This window comes from Oncorhynchus kisutch, unplaced genomic scaffold (assembly GCF_002021735.2).
Source record: "Oncorhynchus kisutch isolate 150728-3 unplaced genomic scaffold, Okis_V2 scaffold3357, whole genome shotgun sequence".
Taxonomy (NCBI): domain Eukaryota; kingdom Metazoa; phylum Chordata; class Actinopteri; order Salmoniformes; family Salmonidae; genus Oncorhynchus; species Oncorhynchus kisutch.
In genome coordinates, this window is record NW_022265302.1 from 95,252 (window position 1) to 114,554 (window position 19,303).

The 19,303-nt window shown below is 39.6% G+C and overlaps 1 protein-coding gene across 1 annotated transcript in view; it reads right to left on the minus strand.

Moving 5' to 3' along the window:
• The window catches only part of LOC116371558 (CUB and sushi domain-containing protein 3-like), a 258,797-nt gene that overhangs the window by 93,658 nt on the left and 145,836 nt on the right, over positions 1–19,303 (minus strand). The window contains 4 exon segments of the mRNA XM_031820410.1: positions 1,519–1,643; positions 4,020–4,107; positions 8,203–8,280; positions 11,333–11,445. Of these exon segments, the coding sequence (XP_031676270.1) occupies positions 1,519–1,643; positions 4,020–4,107; positions 8,203–8,280; positions 11,333–11,445 (404 nt within the window).

Genomic DNA, 19,303 nt, shown 5'->3' on the forward strand with positions numbered 1-19,303 from the left:
GGTTGTCATGTGTTGCTACCATGCTGTGTTGTCATGTGTTGCTACCATGCTGTGTTGTCATGTGTTGCTACCATGCTGTGTTGTTGTCTTGGGTCTCTCTTTATGTAGTGTTGTGTTGTCTCTCTTTATGTAGTGTTGTGTTGTCTCTCTTTATGTAGTGTTGTGTTGTCTCTCTTTATGTAGTGTTGTGTTGTCTCTCTTTATGTAGTGTTGTGGTGTCTCTCTTTATGTAGTGTTGTGTTGTCTCTCTTTATGTAGTGTTGTCTCTCTTTATGTAGTGTTGTGTTGTCTCTCTTTATGTAGTGTTGTGTTGTCTCTCTTTATGTAGTGTTGTGGTGTCTCTCTTTATGTAGTGTTGTGGTGTCTCTCTTTATGTAGTGTTGTGTTGTCTCTCTTTATGTAGTGTTGTCTCTCTTTATGTAGTGTTGTGTTGTCTCTCTTTATGTAGTGTTGTGTTGTCTCTCTTTATGTAGTGTTGTGTTGTCTCTCTTTATGTAGTGTTGTGTTGTCTCTCTTTATGTAGTGTTGTCTCTCTTTATGTAGTGTTGTGTTGTCTCTCTTTATGTAGTGTTGTGTTGTCTCTCTTTATGTAGTGTTGTGTTGTCTCTCTTTATGTAGTGTTGTCTCTCTTTATGTAGTGTTGTCTCTCTTTATGTAGTGTTGTGTTGTCTCTCTTTATGTAGTGTAGTGTTGTCTCTCTTTATGTAGTGTTGTCTCTCTTTATGTAGTGTTGTCTCTCTTTATGTAGTGTTGTGTTGTCTCTCTTTATGTAGTGTTGTGTTGTCTCTCTTTATGTAGTGTTGTCTCTCTTTATGTAGTGTTGTGTTGTCTCTCTTTATGTAGTGTTGTCTCTCTTTATGTAGTGTTGTGGTGTCTCTCTTTATGTAGTGTTGTGTTGTCTCTCTTTATGTAGTGTTGTGTTGTCAAGTTAAATAAAGGCTCTTTAACTGAAACAAGAGAAAGGAGTGAGATGTTTAAACGGGATACTAGAATATGTCATGTTTAGTCAATGTCCTGCAGCTCTTTAACTGAAACAAGAGACAGGAGTGAGATGTTTAAATGGGATACTAGAATATGTCATGTTTAGTCAATGTCCTGCAGCTCTTTAACTGAAACAAGAGACAGGAGAGTGAGATGTTTAAATGCAGAGTGGGAATAATACCTTGCTGGTGTAATATTCTCTGCTATCGTACAATATTAAACAGAGGTAAAGGCTTGACCATTAGAATCTGCATATATCCACAGGCCCTGGTTTAATCAAAGCAGTTATCTATATTAGATGTACCCGGAAGAGGGCCTCACCTTTACAGACAGGTCTGTGGTCGCTCCAGGCAGCGTGTATCTATATTAGATGTACCCGGAAGAGGGCCTCACCTTTACAGACAGGTCTGTGGTCTCTCCAGGCAGCATGTATCTATATTAGATGTACCCGGAAGAGGGCCTCACCTTTACAGACAGGTCTGTGGTCTCTCCAGGCAGCATGTATCTATATTAGATGTACCCGGAAGAGGGCCTCACCTTTACAGACAGGTCTGTGGTCGCTCCAGGCAGCGAACACCTCAGCCACCCTCTGACAGGTGATGGTTTTGGAGCCCTGCAGCACATGGTCCTCATCACAGGTAAACTGAGCCGTTGCTCCAATGCTTGAAATGATAACAACACATTCATGTAATAAAGGAAGTCTTTAGAAGAAAAAGGTTGAGAGGAGCTCCACCCACACAGTCTAGCTCCACCCACCCAGTCTAGCTCCTCCCACACAGTCTAGCTCCACCCACCCAGTCTAGCTCCACCCACCCAGTCTAGTTCCACCCACACAGTCTAGCTCCACCCACACCGTCTAGCTCCACCCACCCAGTCTAGCTCCTCCCACACAGTCTAGCTCCACCCACCCAGTCTGGCTCCACCCACACAGTCTAGCTCCTCCCACACAGTCTAGCTCCCATCGACAGATGGACATACTATGGACAGATGGACTGAGGACATATTATGGACAGATGGACTGAGGACATATTATGGACAGATGGACTGAGGACATACTATGGACAGATGGACTGAGGACATATTATGGACAGATGGACTGAGGACATATTATGGGCAGATGGACTGAGGACATACTATGGACAGATGGACTGAGGACATATTATGGACAGATGACCTGAGGGCATATTATGGACAGATACACTGAGGACATATTATGGACTGAGGACATATTATGGACAGAAGACTGAGGACATATTATGGACAGATGGACTGAGGAAATATTATGGACAGATGGACTGAGGACATATTATGGACAGATGGACTGAGGACATATGGAAAGATGGACTGAGGACATATTATGGACAGATGGACTGAGGACATACTATGGACAGATGGACTGAGGACATACTATGGACAGATGGACTGAGGACATATTATGGACAGATGGACTGAGGACATACTATGACAGATGGACTAAGGACATATTATGGACAGATGGTCTGAGGACATATTATGGACAGATGGACTGAGGACATACTATGGACAGATGCACTGAGGACATATTATGGACAGATGGACTGAGGACATATTATGGACAGATGGACTGAGGACATACTATGGACAGATGCACTGAGGACATATTATGGACAGATGGACTGAGGACATATTATGGACAGATGGACTGAGGACATACTATGACAGATGGACTAAGGACATATTATGGACAGATGGTCTGAGGACATATTATGGACAGATGGACTGAGGACAAACTATGGACAGATGCACTGAGGACATATTATGGACAGATGGACTGAGGACATACTATGGACAGATGGACTGAGGACATATTATGGACAGATGGACTGAGGACATATTACGAACAGATGGACTGAGGACATACTATGGACAGATGGACTGAGGACATATTATGGACAGATGGACTGAGGTCATATTATGGACAGATGGACTGAGGGCATATTATGGACAGATGGACTGAGAACATATTATGGACAGATGAACTGAGGTCATATTATGGACAGATGGACTGAGGACATATTATGGACAGATGGACTGAGGGCATATTATGGACAGATGGACTGAGGGCATATTATGGACAGATGGACTGAGGAAATATTATGGACTGAGGACATATTATGGACAGATGGACTGAGGACATACTATGGACAGATGGCTGAGGACATATTATGGACTGAAGCCATCTAGTTTAGTCTCTTATTTACCAGGGTCTGTAGTCTAGAGGATGTATTATAGTCCAACTGAGGGCATCATATTTTCCATACAGTGAACTACTTCTGACCAGGACCCATTTAGGACACAGGCCCAGGTGAGGTAGGTCTGACCAGGGCCCATTTAGGACACAGGCCCATGTGAGGTAGGACTGACCAGGGCCCATTTAGGACACAGGCCTAGGTGAGGTAGGTCTGACCAGGGCCCATTTAGAACACAGGCCCATGTGAGGTAGGTCTGACCAGGGCCCATTTAGGACACAGGCCCATGTGAGGTAGGTCTGACCAGGGCCCATTTAGGACACAGGCCTAGGTGAGGTAGGTCTGACCAGGGCCCATTTAGAACACAGGCCCATGTGAGGTAGGTCTGACCAGGGCCCATTTAGAACACAGGCCCATGTGAGGTAGGTCTGACCAGGGCCCATTTAGGACACAGGCCCATGTGAGCTAGGTCTGACCAGGGCCCATTTAGGACACAGGCCCATGTGAGGTAGGTCTGACCAGGGCCCAATTAGAACACAGGCCCATGTGAGGTAGGTCTGACCAGGGCCCATTTAGGACACAGGCCTAGGTGAGGTAGGTAGACAGGCCCATGTGAGGTAGGTCTGACCAGGGCCCATTTAGAACACAGGCCCAGGTGAGGTAGGTAGACAGGCCCATGTGAGGTAGGACTGACCAGGGCACATTTAGGACACAGGCCCAGGTGAGGTAGGTAGACAGGCCCAGGTGAGGTAGGTAGACAGGCCCAGGTGAGGTAGGTAGACAGGCATGTTTAGTTACGGACGAGCTCACCTGAAGTCAGAGCCTCGGCGTTTGCCGTTCTCAGGTTCCCCCGGATCCGGGCAATAATTGGACAGCTGTTTAATTCCTCCTTCGTTCACTGTAGGAACAAAACAACAGGTAGAAACAGGCTTATTGATTCACTATAGATACACACCAATCAGGTAGAAACACAATGTTACTGGTTATCAGGCTAATTGATTCACTATAGATACACACCAATCAGGTAGAAACACAATGTTACTGGTTATCAGGCTAATTGATTCACTATAGATACACACCAATCAGGTAGAAACACAATGTTACTGTTGATCAGGCTTATTGATTCACTATAGATACACACCAATCAGGTAGAAACACAATGTTACTGGTTATCAGGCTTATTGATTCACTATAAAAACACAATGTTACTGGTTATCAGGCTAATTGATTCACTATAGATACACACCAATCAGGTAGAAACACAATGTTACTGTTGATCAGGCTTATTGATTCACTATAGATACACACCAATCAGGTAGAAACACAATGTTACTGGTTATCAGGCTAATTGATTCACTATAGATACACACCAATCAGGTAGAAACACAATGTTACTGTTTATCAGGCTTGTTGATTCACTATAGATACACACCAATCAGGTAGAAACACAATGTTACTGGTTATCAGGCTAATTGATTCACTATAGATACACACCAATCAGGTAGAAACACAATGTTACTGTTGATCAGGCTTATTGATTCACTATAGATACACACCAATCAGGTAGAAACACAATGTTACTGTTTATCAGGCTTGTTGATTCACTATAGAAACACAATGTTACTGGTTATCAGGCTTGTTGATTCACTATAGATACACACCAATCAGGTAGAAACACAATGTTACTGTTGATCAGGCTTATTGATTCACTATAAAAACACAATGTTACTGGTTATCAGGCTAATTGATTCACTATAGATACACACCAATCAGGTAGAAACACAATGTTACTGTTGATCAGGCTTATTGATTCACTATAGATACACACCAATCAGGTAGAAACACAATGTTACTGGTTATCAGGCTTGTTGATTCACTATAGAAACACAATGTTACTGGTTATCAGGCTTCTTGATTCACTATAGAAACACACCAATCAGGTAGAAACACAATGTTACTGTTTATCAGGCTTGTTGATTCACTATAGAAACACAATGTTACTGGTTATCAGGCTTGTTGATTCACTATAGAAACACAATGTTACTGGTTATCAGGGGAGAGGAGAGGAGGAGAAGGAAAGGGGGGGGGGGGGTTGTATATGTAATTTAAGGTATATAAGTCAGCAAATATACAAATATACCACTAACATACAGTATAAGGTACTGTAAAACACACAATCTACTGTATATACAGATATACCACTAACATACAGTATAAGGTACTGTAAAACACACAATCTACTGTATATACAGATATACCACTAACATACAGTATAAGGTACTGTAAAACACACAATCTACTGTATATACAGATATACCACTAACATACAGTATAAGGTACTGTAAAACACACAATCTACTGTATATACAGATATACCACTAACATACAGTATAAGGTACTGTAAAACACACAATCTACTGTATATACAGATATACCACTAACATACAGTATAAGGTACTGTAAAACACACAATCTACTGTATATACAGATATACCACTAACATACAGTATAAGGTACTGTAAAACACACAATCTACTGTATATACAGATATACCACTAACATACAGTATAAGGTACTGTAAAACACACAATCTACTGTATATACAGATATACCACTAACATACAGTATAAGGTACTGTAAAACACACAATCTACTGTATATACAGATATACCACTAACATACAGTAAAACACACAATCTACTGTATATACAAATATACCACTAACATACAGTATAAGGTACTGTAAAACACACAATCTACTGTATATACAGATATACCACTAACATACAGTATAAGGTACTGTAAAACACACAATCTACTGTATATACAGATATACCACTAACATACAGTATAAGGTACTGTAAAACACACAATCTACTGTATATACAGATATACCACTAACATACAGTATAAGGTACTGTAAAACACACAATCTACTGTATATACAGATATACCACTAACATACAGTATAAGGTACTGTAAAACACACAATCTACTGTATATACAGATATACCACTAACATACAGTATAAGGTACTGTAAAACACACAATCTACTGTATATACAGATATACCACTAACATACAGTATAAGGTACTGTAAAACACACAATCTACTGTATATACAGATATACCACTAACATACAGTATAAGGTACTGTAAAACACACAATCTACTGTATATACAGATATACCACTAACATACAGTATAAGGTACTGTAAAACACACAATCTACTGTATATACAGATATACCACTAACATACAGTATAAGGTACTGTAAAACACACAATCTACTGTATATACAGATATACCACTAACATACAGTATAAGGTACTGTAAAACACACAATCTACTGTATATACAGATATACCACTAACATACAGTATAAGGTACTGTAAAACACACAATCTACTGTATATACAGATATACCACTAACATACAGTATAAGGTACTGTAAAACACACAATCTACTGTATATACAGATATACCACTAACATACAGTATAAGGTACTGTAAAACACACAATCTACTGTATATACAGATATACCACTAACATACAGTATAAGGTACTGTAAAACACACAATCTACTGTATATACAGATATACCACTAACATACAGTATAAGGTACTGTAAAACACACAATCTACTGTATATACAGATATACCACTAACATACAGTATAAGGTACTGTAAAACACACAATCTACTGTATATACAGATATACCACTAACATACAGTATAAGGTACTGTAAAACACACAATCTACTGTATATACAGATATACCACTAACATACAGTATAAGGTACTGTAAAACACACAATCTACTGTATATACAGATATACCACTAACATACAGTAAAACACACAATCTACTGTATATACAGATATACCACTAACATACAGTATAAGGTACTGTAAAACACACAATCTACTGTATATACAGATATACCACTAACATACAGTATAAGGTACTGTAAAACACACAATCTACTGTATATACAGATATACCACTAACATACAGTAAAACACACAATCTACTGTATATACAAATATACCACTAACATACAGTATAAGGTACTGTAAAACACACAATCTACTGTATATAAGGATATACCACTAACATACAGTAAAACACACAATCTACTGTATATACAAATATACCACTAACATACAGTATAAGGTACTGTAAAACACACAATCTACTGTATATACAGATATACCACTAACATACAGTAAAACACACAATCTACTGTATATACAAATATACCACTAACATACAGTATAAGGTACTGTAAAACACACAATCTACTGTATATACAGATATACCACTAACATACAGTATAAGGTACTGTAAAACACACAATCTACTGTATATACAGATATACCACTAACATACAGTATAAGGTACTGTAAAACACACAATCTACTGTATATACAGATATACCACTAACATACAGTATAAGGTACTGTAAAACACACACTTTTACCAGATCCTTATTAGATGGCTTATTAGATCTTTCGACAAATAATACAAGATTCTTATTTGTTTTTCATGACTCTTTTCCACATGGGTATACAGCGTAGCTTGACAGAGCCCATTTCCCACAGAGCACTGGGGGGCATTACGTTTGTTAAAAAAGACAAAGGACTGAACTTCAGCGATTCCTTTTGAGTTCCATGTAGAACCCTTAACACAGAGGGTTCTACATGGAACCCAAAATAATTCTACCTGGAACCAAAAAGGGTTCTACCTGGAACCAAAAAGGGTTCTACATGGAACCAAAAAGGGTTCTATCTGGAACCAAAGGGGTTCTATCTGGAACCAAAAGGGTTCTCCTATGGGGACAGCCCCAAAAAACTTTTGGAACCCTTTTCTCTATGAGTGTAGCTAAACGCCCCAGCTTAAAACAAAGACCCACCCTGTCTCAAACAAGCAAATAGCCCAGACACAAACACACACAGTAAATGATTAGCATAAAGATAAACAGGAAACTTACTCAAAGACAATTTGTTATTGTTGTCCTTTCCCGGTAGTAACTTTACTCCTCTGGATTTCAGCTCACCAGAGCTTTTCACTGGATGAGAGCAATAAAAACAATGGTATTAGATAAAAGAAAGTTCCGGCATTAGATAAGAGGAAGACACAGTGGCGGTTTTAGTTCAGTAATAACACATAGCCCCTTATGAGGAACGAACATCATGAATAATTGCTATCGGATTCATATTTGTTTTAGAAAAGTGAGCCATTACCCCAGCTACATACAGAATAGTGAGCCATTACCCCTGCTACAAACAGAAGAGTGAGCCATCACCCCTGCTACATACAGAAGAGTGAGCCATCACCCCTGCTACATACAGAAGAGTGAGCCATTACCCCTGCTACAAACAGAAGAGTGAGCCATTACCCCTGCTACAAACAGAAGAGTGAGCCATTACCCCTGCTACAAACAGAAGAGTGAGCCATTACCCCTGCTACAAACAGAAGAGTGAGCCATCACCCCTGCTACAAACAGAAGAGTGAGCCATTACCCCTGCTACAAACAGAAGAGTGAGCCATCACCCCTGCTACAAACAGAAGAGTGAGCCATCACCCCTGCTACAAACAGAAGAGTGAGCCATCACCCCTGCTACAAACAGAATAGGGTGTCATTTCAGTGGCATGACCATAACTTCATTGATCAATTCCATAACAAAATGTATTAGATTGATTGTCTTTGCAACTGACGTGTTCACAGGGGGTGAAAAGGTTTCCAATTGAATCCAAACCGATATACCTTTTTATGAATATGAATGAATAGAATATAATATAAAAGGATGAATCAGAAAACAACCCCTTAGAAACCCTCCAAGACAGGGCCGCAGCCTTGCTTTCATTGTGCCCCTCTAATCAGGGACTGATTAGAACGCAGGAAGCCAAGTGGGTGCAATGAATTATCAGATACAACCGAAAACTGTCACCGGGGGAAATGTCTTTGCGACATACAATCATACAATCAGGGGATCTGGTTAAAAGTAGTGCACTATATGCACTACAGCCAAACACCATCATTGAGAAAATGGTTGTTCACGTATGGCCTGGATTGGCTGGCTAGCTGATAGGCTGCTTTATAAACACGATCTTCAAAGTCCTGGTAAAGGGAGAATGGGAAGGTAATGTATTATAGAACTCTGTCTGGCTCTGCAGTACACCTGTAACAATTTGACCAATCAGGGGGATGGGGGGGCGGGGCCATTGGTCTGGAGGGATTACAACTAGAACAAAGACATCATTGGTCTTTAACCAATCAGAGAAGAGTGAATGGAACTGGTTACTGATCAGTAGACAAGATGAGGATGAAACGCTGCACGGATACATGAGATCATCAGAAAAGTAGTAGGTAGAAAGTACTCTTTGGTAAGGGGTTATGAGTGGTTATAAGTGGTTATATTGGGTTATTAGGGGTTATGGGTGGTTATCAGGGGTTCTCGAGTGGTTATAAGGGGTTATGAGGGGTTATTAGGGGTTATGAGGGGTTATTATGGGCTATGAGTGGTTATAAGGGGTTATGAGTGGTTATAAGGGGTTATGAGTGGTTATAAGGGGTTATGAGTGGTTATCTGGGGTTATCAGGGGTTATCAGGGTTATAAGTGGTTATCAGGGGTTATGAGTGGTTATAAGGAGTTATGAGTGGTTAAATGGGATTATCAGGGGTGATCAGGGGTTATAAGTGGTTATCAGGGGTTATAAGTGGTCATAAGGGGTTATGAGTGGTTATTAGGGGTTATTAGTGGTTATTAGAGGTTATTAGTAGTTATTAGGGGTTATGAGTGGTTATTAATGGTTATGAGTGGTTATTAGCAGTTAACCCACTGTTCCTAGGCCGTCATTGGAAATAAGAATTTGTTCTGAACTGACTTGCCTGGTTAAATAAAGGTCAAATAAATTTAAAAAATAAAAAATAAGGGGTTATGAGTGGTTATTAGGGATAATGGTGGTTATTAGGGGCTAATGGTGGTTATTAGGGGTTATGAGTGGTTATTAGTGGTTATTAGGGCTTATTAGGTATCAAAGAACAAGGAGGACCTGTTGAACATGGCAACACAAAAATAGTCAGGTAATTGTATAAAGAGTTCCTTGGTCCTCCTTGCCCCTTCTGGTTGTTATCCAACTACAAAGACTTTCAGGTGAAAAAAAAAACATTTTATGGTTATCAAATGTGACAATGAATTCATTCAATAATCGGTTGATTGTGTCTTACCTTGATACTGAAGTGTGATTGGTTGATTGTGTCTTACCTTGATACTGAAGTGTGATTGGTTGATTGTGTCTTACCTTGATACTGAAGTGTGATTGGTTGATTGTGTCTTACCTTGATACTGAAGTGTGATTGGTTGATTGTGTCTTACCTTGATACTGAAGTGTGATTGGTTGATTGTGTCTTACCTTGATACTGAAGTGTGAAAGGTTGATTGTGTCTTACCTTGATACTGAAGTGTAATTGGTTGATTGTGTCTTACCTTGATACTGAAGTGTAATTGGTTGATTGTGTCTTACCTTGATACTGAAGTGTGATTGGTTGATTGTGTCTTACCTTGATACTGAAGTGTGATTGGTTGATTGTGTCTTACCTTGATACTGAAGTGTGATTGGTTGATTGTGTCTTACCTTGATACTGAAGTGTAATTGGTTGATTGTGTCTTACCTTGATACTGAAGTGTAATTGGTTGATTGTGTCTTACCTTGATACTGAAGTGTGATTGGTTGATTGTGTCTTACCTTGATACTGAAGTGTGATTGGTTGATTGTGTCTTACCTTGATACTGAAGTGTGATTGGTTGATTGTGTCTTACCTTGATACTGAAGTGTGATTGGTTGATTGTGTCTTACCTTGATACTGAAGTGTAATTGGTTGACTGTGTCTTACATTGATACTGAAGTGTGATTGGTTGATTGTGTCTTACCTTGATACTGAAGTGTGATTGGTTGATTGTGTCTTACCTTGATACTGAAGTGTAATTGGTTGATTGTGTCTTACCTTGATACTGAAGTGTGATTGGTTGATTGTGTCTTACCTTGATACTGAAGTGTGATTGGTTGATTGTGTCTTACCTTGATACTGAAGTGTGATTGGTTGATTGTGTCTTACCTTGATACTGAAGTGTGAATCCTTTATGCAGATGATTCCTATCGGTCACAAAATGGAGTCTTAGCCAGTTGTTGTTGCTGATGACGGGCGCTGGAATATTCACACCAGATAACCTGCAGGTAAAGATACAGACATATAACAGCCTCTGTCATCTGACTGATTCAATCACCTGTCATGTCTGTAATGTTCCAGACAATCTGTTTCTCCACATGTACCAGACCGCTGTTACTTCAAGGACAAGAAGAGAAAGAGAACAACCAGTATCTGCTATCTAAAGAACATGGTTATAAGACACCGCTGCTGTAGTCTATAACAACATGGTTATCACACACAGCTGATATAGTCTATAACAACATGGTTATCACACACAGCTGATATAGTCTATAACAACAGGGTTATCAGACACAGCTGATATAGTCTATAACAACATGGTTATCACACACAGCTGATATAGTCTATAACAACAGGGTTATCAGACACAGCTGATATAGTCTATAACAACATGGTTATCACACACAGCTGATATAGTCTATAACAACAGGGTTATCACACACAGCTGATATAGTCTATAACAACAGGGTTATCACACACAGCTGATGTAGTCTATAACAACATGGTTATCACACACAGCTGTTATAGTCTATAACAACAGGGTTATCAGACACCGCTGATATAGTCTATAACAACATGGTTATCACACCCAGCTGATATAGTCTATAACAACATGGTTATCAGACACAGCTCTTATAGTCTATAACAACATGGTTATCACACACAGCTCTTATAGTCTATAACAACATGGTTATCACACACAGCTGTTATAGTCTATAACAACATGGTTATCAGACACAGCTGATATAGTCTATAACAACATGGTTATCACACACAGCTGTTATAGTCTATAACAACAGGGTTATCACACACAGCTGCTGTAGTCTATAACAACATGGTTATCAGACACAGCTGATATAGTCTATAACAACATGGTTATCACACACAGCTGATATAGTACATGGTTATCACACACAGATGCTGTAGTCTATAACAACATGGTTATCACACACAGCTGTTATAGTCTATAACAACATGGTTATCACACACAGCTGCTGTAGTCTATAACAACATGGTTATCAGACACAGCTGATATAGTCTATAACAACATGGTTATCAGACACAGCTGTTATAGTCTATAACAACATGGTTATCAGACACAGCTGTTATAGTCTATAACAACATGGTTATCAGACACAGCTGTTATAGTCTATAACAACATGGTTATCACACACAGCTGTTATAGTCTATAACAACATGGTTATCACACACAGCTGTTATAGTCTATAACAACATGGTTATCACACACAGCTGATATAGTCTATAACAACATGGTTATCACACACAGCTGCTGTAGTCTATAACAACATGGTTATCACACACAGCTGATATAGTCTATAACAACATGGTTATCACACACAGCTGTTATAGTCTATAACAACATGGTTATCACACACAGCTGTTATAGTCTATAACAACATGGTTATCACACACAGCTGCTGTAGTCTATAACAACATGGTTATCAGACACAGCTGATATAGTCTATAACAACATGGTTATCAGACACAGCTGTTATAGTCTATAACAACATGGTTATCAGACACAGCTGTTATAGTCTATAACAACATGGTTATCAGACACAGCTGTTATAGTCTATAACAACATGGTTATCACACACAGCTGTTATAGTCTATAACAACATGGTTATCACACACAGCTGTTATAGTCTATAACAACATGGTTATCACACACAGCTGATATAGTCTATAACAACATGGTTATCACACACAGCTGCTGTAGTCTATAACAACATGGTTATCACACACAGCTGATATAGTCTATAACAACATGGTTATCACACACAGCTGATATAGTACATGGTTATCACACACAGATGCTGTAGTCTATAACAACATGGTTATCACACACAGCTGCTGTAGTCTATAAGATCAAAACAAGATCATATTTTTAGAGAATATTAAAATGAGAGGTTTTTAGAGACCTCCCTGAGCAGAGCAGCTTAAAGGCTCCAGTAGTTTTGTAATGACTGGTAGGAACATCACAGTAATGTCTGGTATGAACATCACAGTAATGTCTGGTAGGAACAGTAATGTCTGGTAGGAACATCACAGTAATGTCTGGTAGGAACAGTTATGACTGGTAGGAACATCACAGTAATGTCTGGTAGGATCATCACAGTAATGACTGGTAGGAGCATCACAGTAATGACTGGTAGGTACACCACACAACTGTAGACTGTAATTACTGGTAGGAACATCACAGTTATGTCTGGTAGGAACATCACAGTAATGTCTGGTAGGAACAGTTATGACTGGTAGGAACATCACAGTAATGTCTGGTAGGATCATCACAGTAATGACTGGTAGGAACATCACAGTAATGACTGGTAGGAACACCACACAACTGTAGACTGTAATTACTGGTAGGAACATCACAGTTATGTCTGGTATGAACATCACAGTAATGACTGGTAGGAACATCACAGTAATGACTGGTAGGATCATCACACAGCTGAACTGCTATGAAAATGAATCCACCGAAAAACCTCCCCCAGTCTGCCCCCCCCCCCCCCACAGGGCCAGAACCACACTATATAGGGAATATGGTGCCCTCCCTCCCTCTCTCCTTCCCCGCCTCTCCTCAGCTTCACACACAGTCAATGCAACACAATACAAACCCAACACACAGCTATTAAACAAGGTTTTAGACAGGTCAAACAGTCAATACAACACACAGCTATTAAACAAGGTTCTGGACAGGTCGAACAGTCAATTTCGGGCTCCCGAGTGGCGCAGCGGTCTAAGGAACTGTATATCAGTGCTAGAGGCGTCACTACAGACCCTGGGTCGATTCTAGGCTGTATCACAACCGGCCATGATTGGGGAGTCCCATAGGGCAGGGTCCAGCGCTGTCTGCGTTTGGCCGGAGTAGGGAGTCATTGAAAATAAGAATTTATTCTCGACTGACAAGACTTGTTAAATAAAAAATAAATAACGAGGGATAGATAACAAATGGTGCAACAGGAAGGATGTAAATCAGTGTTTCTGAGGTGGGAAGGGACTTTGGTTTGGTCAGATAATAGACTTGGCATTTTGAGGTGTTTTTCAACGGTGTACAGCGCCATAATACCTTGTCATTTTATTCATTTAGCAGAAGCTCTCTTTCCAGAGCGACTTACAGTCAAGTGCACGATGACAAGCCTGTTCCTACAGCTGCTGTAAATACATGTTACGGTAACACGATGACAAGCCTGTTCCTACAGCCGCTGTAATCACATGTTACGGTAACACAATGACAAGCCTGTTCCTACAGCTGCTGTAATCACATGTTATGGTAACACGATGACAAGCCTGTTCCTACAGCTGCTGTAATCATAGGTTACAGTAACACGATGACAAGCCTGTTCCTACAGCTGCTGTAATCATAGGTTACAGTAACACGATGACAAGCCTGTCCCTACAGCTGCTGTAATCACATGTCACGGTAACACGATGACAAGCCTGTTCCTACAGCTGCTATAATCATATCAATCATCATGTTAGAATAACCTATGTGACCTGAGATATATCAGACTGTTACCAATACTACACAGTATAATTATTGAATAACACAACCCAAAGACATTTGTCATGTTTCTCTCTCTCTCTCTCTCTCTCTCTCTCTCTCTCTCTCTCTCTCTCTCTCTCTCTCTCTCTCTCTCTCTCTCTCTCTCTTTCTCTCTCTCTCTCTCTCTCTCTCTCTCTCTCTCTCTCTCTCTCTCTCTCTCTCTCTCTCTCTCTCTGGAAGTTAAATCCCCTTTGTTACCACAGAGAGAGAGAGAGAGACGTTGCAGTACGGTAACATCAAAAGGTTGAATAATGAAACAATATTTCTATATTCCCCCCCAAAAATTGGAAGGGTCTGTGGATACTTAAAGAACAATCAGGTCGAATTCATTTTCTAATTTGTGATGTAACTAAGTGTCAAGGATGGAACTTTCATTACACACACTTGGCCCACGGATTGTATTTGTATATATGTGCCCTTTGTTCACCGTTGTCCTGTCGATTATTGTTTCTATGTCCGTTGGGGCGTGTGAGTACCTGTGCTGTGTTGTTTTGGGCTTTGGCGCCCTTGTGGATTGCGCTGATGATTACGGGTCTCGTCCCGTAGTGTTAACCATTGTGCGAGTGTGTTATTTATTCGAGGTACTCGCCGCTCTTTTGTTTTGTGTTTCAACCCTGTGTTTTTGTTACGTGATTGTTTGGTTTTCGTCCCTGTTCCTTTACACGGTAAGCCGTAATTTGGGTTTATTTTTTAAAAACTATTGCCCATTCCTCTGAATCATTTATTCCAATGTGACACTAGGGACAGGAGAACAACATAACTGTATCTCTGAATGTGTATATTTCCCAGTGATAAGATTTACATCTAGATGTTGCGGAACTTATATGATTAAATACGAAACTATTTGTGAGAAGATGTAATGTGATGTTAGCCTTCTAAATGAGTGAATTGTTTTTCAAATAAAATCTTAACCAAGTCAGTGGCCACGCCCACATGAGCCCAGATATTATGACAAAAGGAGAGAATGTCCTTTTCCCTCCCGAGTGCTTAAGGTCTGGGGAGTTTCCTGGCCACGGACCCAAAATATTGATGTTTTGTTCCCCGAGCCACTTAGTTATCACTTTTGCCTTATGGCAAGGTGCTCCATCATGCTGGAAAAGGCATTGTTTGTCACCAAACTGTTCCTGGGTGGTTGGGAGAAGTTGCTCTCGGGGGATGTGTTGGTACCATTCTTTATTCATGGCTGTGTTCTTAGGCAACATTGTGAGTGAGCCCACTCCCTTGGCTGAGAAGCAACCCCACACATGAATGGTCTCAGGATGCTTTACTGTTGGCATGACACAGGACTGATGGTAGCGCTCACCTTTTCTTCTCCGGACAAGCTTTTTTACGGATAACCAAAACATGTGTGTGTGTGGCCTGCCATTCCTGAGCAAGCTCTGTACTGGTGGTGCCCCGAACCCGCAGCTGAATCAACTTTAGGAGACGGTCCTGGCGCTTGCTGGACTTTCTTGGGCGCCCTGAAGCCTTCACAACAATTGCACCGCTCTCCTTGAAGTTCTTGATGATCCGATAAATGGTTGATTTAGGTGCAATCTTACTGGCATTCTGGAATATCTGCAAATTGCCATCATACAAACTGAGGCAGCAGACTTTGTGAAAATTTATATTTGTGTCATTCTCAAAACATTTGGCCACGACTGTAGTAATCAATGTGTAAGCTATTCTGTTTGTGTGTTTATGTAATTCTGTGTGATTATTTAGTTAGTTAGTAAATAAATAATTAAACCAATTTGTATATTGCTGATTAATAATTGATGGGTTTGTGCAGATATCCAAGGATTGTACAACATTCAGAACGAGACTGACGGTAAATAAGATTTCATGAATTAACTGACTGATGTTAGAGATATTTATATCTTTAGAGTTTAGTCCCGTGGTGCCCCAATTATTACTATTACTATGTACGGTGCCCCAATTATTACTATTACTATGTACGGTGCCCCAATTAATACTATTACTATGTACGGTGCCCCAATTATTACTATTACTATGTACGGTGCCCCAATTATTACTATTACTATGTACGGTGCCCCAATTATTACTATTACTATGTACGGTGCCCCAATTATTACTATTACTATGTACGGTGCCCCAATTATTACTATTACTATGTACGGTGCCCCAATTATTACTATTACTATGTACGGTGCCCCAATTATTACTATTACTATGTACGGTGCCCCAATTATTACTATTACTATGTACGGTGCCCCAATTATTACTATTACTATGTACGGTGCCCCAATTATTACTATTACTATGTACGGTGCCCCAATTATTACTATTACTATGTACGGTGCCCCAATTAATACTATTACTATGTACGGTGCCCCAATTATTACTATTACTATGTACGGTGCCCCAATTATTACTATTACTATGTACGGTGCCCCAATTATTACTATTACTATGTACGGTGCCCCAATTAATACTATTACTATGTACGGTGCCCCAATTATTACTATTACTATGTACGGTGCCCCAATTATTACTATTACTATGTACGGTGCCCCAATTATTACTATTACTATGTACGGTGCCCCAATTATTACTATTACTATGTACGGTGCCCCAATTATTACTATTACTATGTACGGTGCCCCAATTATTACTATTACTATGTACGGTGCCCCAATTATTACTATTACTATGTACGGTGCCCCAATTATTACTATTACTATGTACGGTGCCCCAATTATTACTATTACTATGTACGGTGCCCCAATTATTACTATTACTATGTACGGTGCCCCAATTATTACTATTACTATGTACGGTGCCCCAATTATTACTATTACTATGTACGGTGCCCCAATTATTACTATTACTATGTACGGTGCCCCAATTAATACTACTTAATGAATTATTACTATTACTATGTACGGTGCCCCAATTATTACTATTACTATGTACGGTGCCCCAATTAATACTACTTAATGAATTATTACTATTACTATGTACGGTGCCCCAATTAATACTACTTAATGAATTATTACTATTACTATGTACGGTGCCACAATTAATACTACTTAATGAATTATTACTATTACTATGTACGGTGCCCCAATTAATACTATTACTATGTACGGTGCCCCAATTAATACTACTTAATGAATTATTACTATTACTATGTACGGTGCCCTAGATTACTACTTAATGAATTGTTACATGAGTAATTTAATCGAGTAATAATTTAACTAATAATTATATTATTTAAAAAATAACCATCAATCACATGAACGATGGTCAAGACACGATACATTTGAGTTCGAGTCATTTTTGATGACATTCATCCTGTTATCCTTGTATGGTATTTAGATTCCATCCAATCAAACTCTTGTCTTTTTTTTTAACACTGACAGTGTTTCTCTGTTTCCTCTTCAACACTACGTATGTGACCCGATACACTAGGTGTATGTCGCAAGTCACGACTTCACAGGAGAGCCTTTTGAACGTAAAAAGAATATAATCTGTAAATACGCATAAAATTTTTACATTTACAAGTCTAGTTGGTTTAGCCACAGAAAAAGTGAGAGCAACCTTCCCACTCTCCATGATTGGCTGAGATAAAGAGTGGGCTGGACATGCCGAGAGATGAGTTTGGATTGGTCTACGGTGTTGCATCTTGTGTCTATAAAATGAGCTGCTCGTAATGCGTAGATAATCCTTTCTATTACAGTGTTTTTGTATAGATATTACGTTGAGTTATAACGTTAGCCATATGGAGAACTGCAAATATGTCGCTACTGCTCTCAATAACATTGCTGCTCTGAATTTATCAACAAACGCTATCGACAAACATCAGTGGTGAAGAAGTAGTGATGGACTACTTTCTGGATGACGATCGTGCCATGCTGACTCTCTCTCTCTCATTTCATAACACGTTTTGAAATCAGTGGAACACAACGGGCCAAATAAGCTGGGCGAACTAAACGGAAACGACACAGGGTGTCTTACCCAACGGGATGCAGTCTGCCGTGAAGCTTTCTTCCATGTACACAGGTCAGAATCTACAGATTTAGATATTATACCTTCATAAATTTGTCTGAAAGTTGTTGTCACTGCAAGTTAAAGCTTGCTGTTAGCTAGTCAGCTGGAGTTTGATGGCTGGCTTGCTAGCTAACATTAACTTATGAAGTGTGTGTAACGTTTGTGATGTTTTCTCAGAATACCATTTCCCATTGCTAGTTATATGATATGCATATTATTAGTAGATTTGGATAGAAAACACTCTGAAGTTTCTATAACTGTTTGAATGATGTCTGTGAGTATAACAGAACTCATATGGC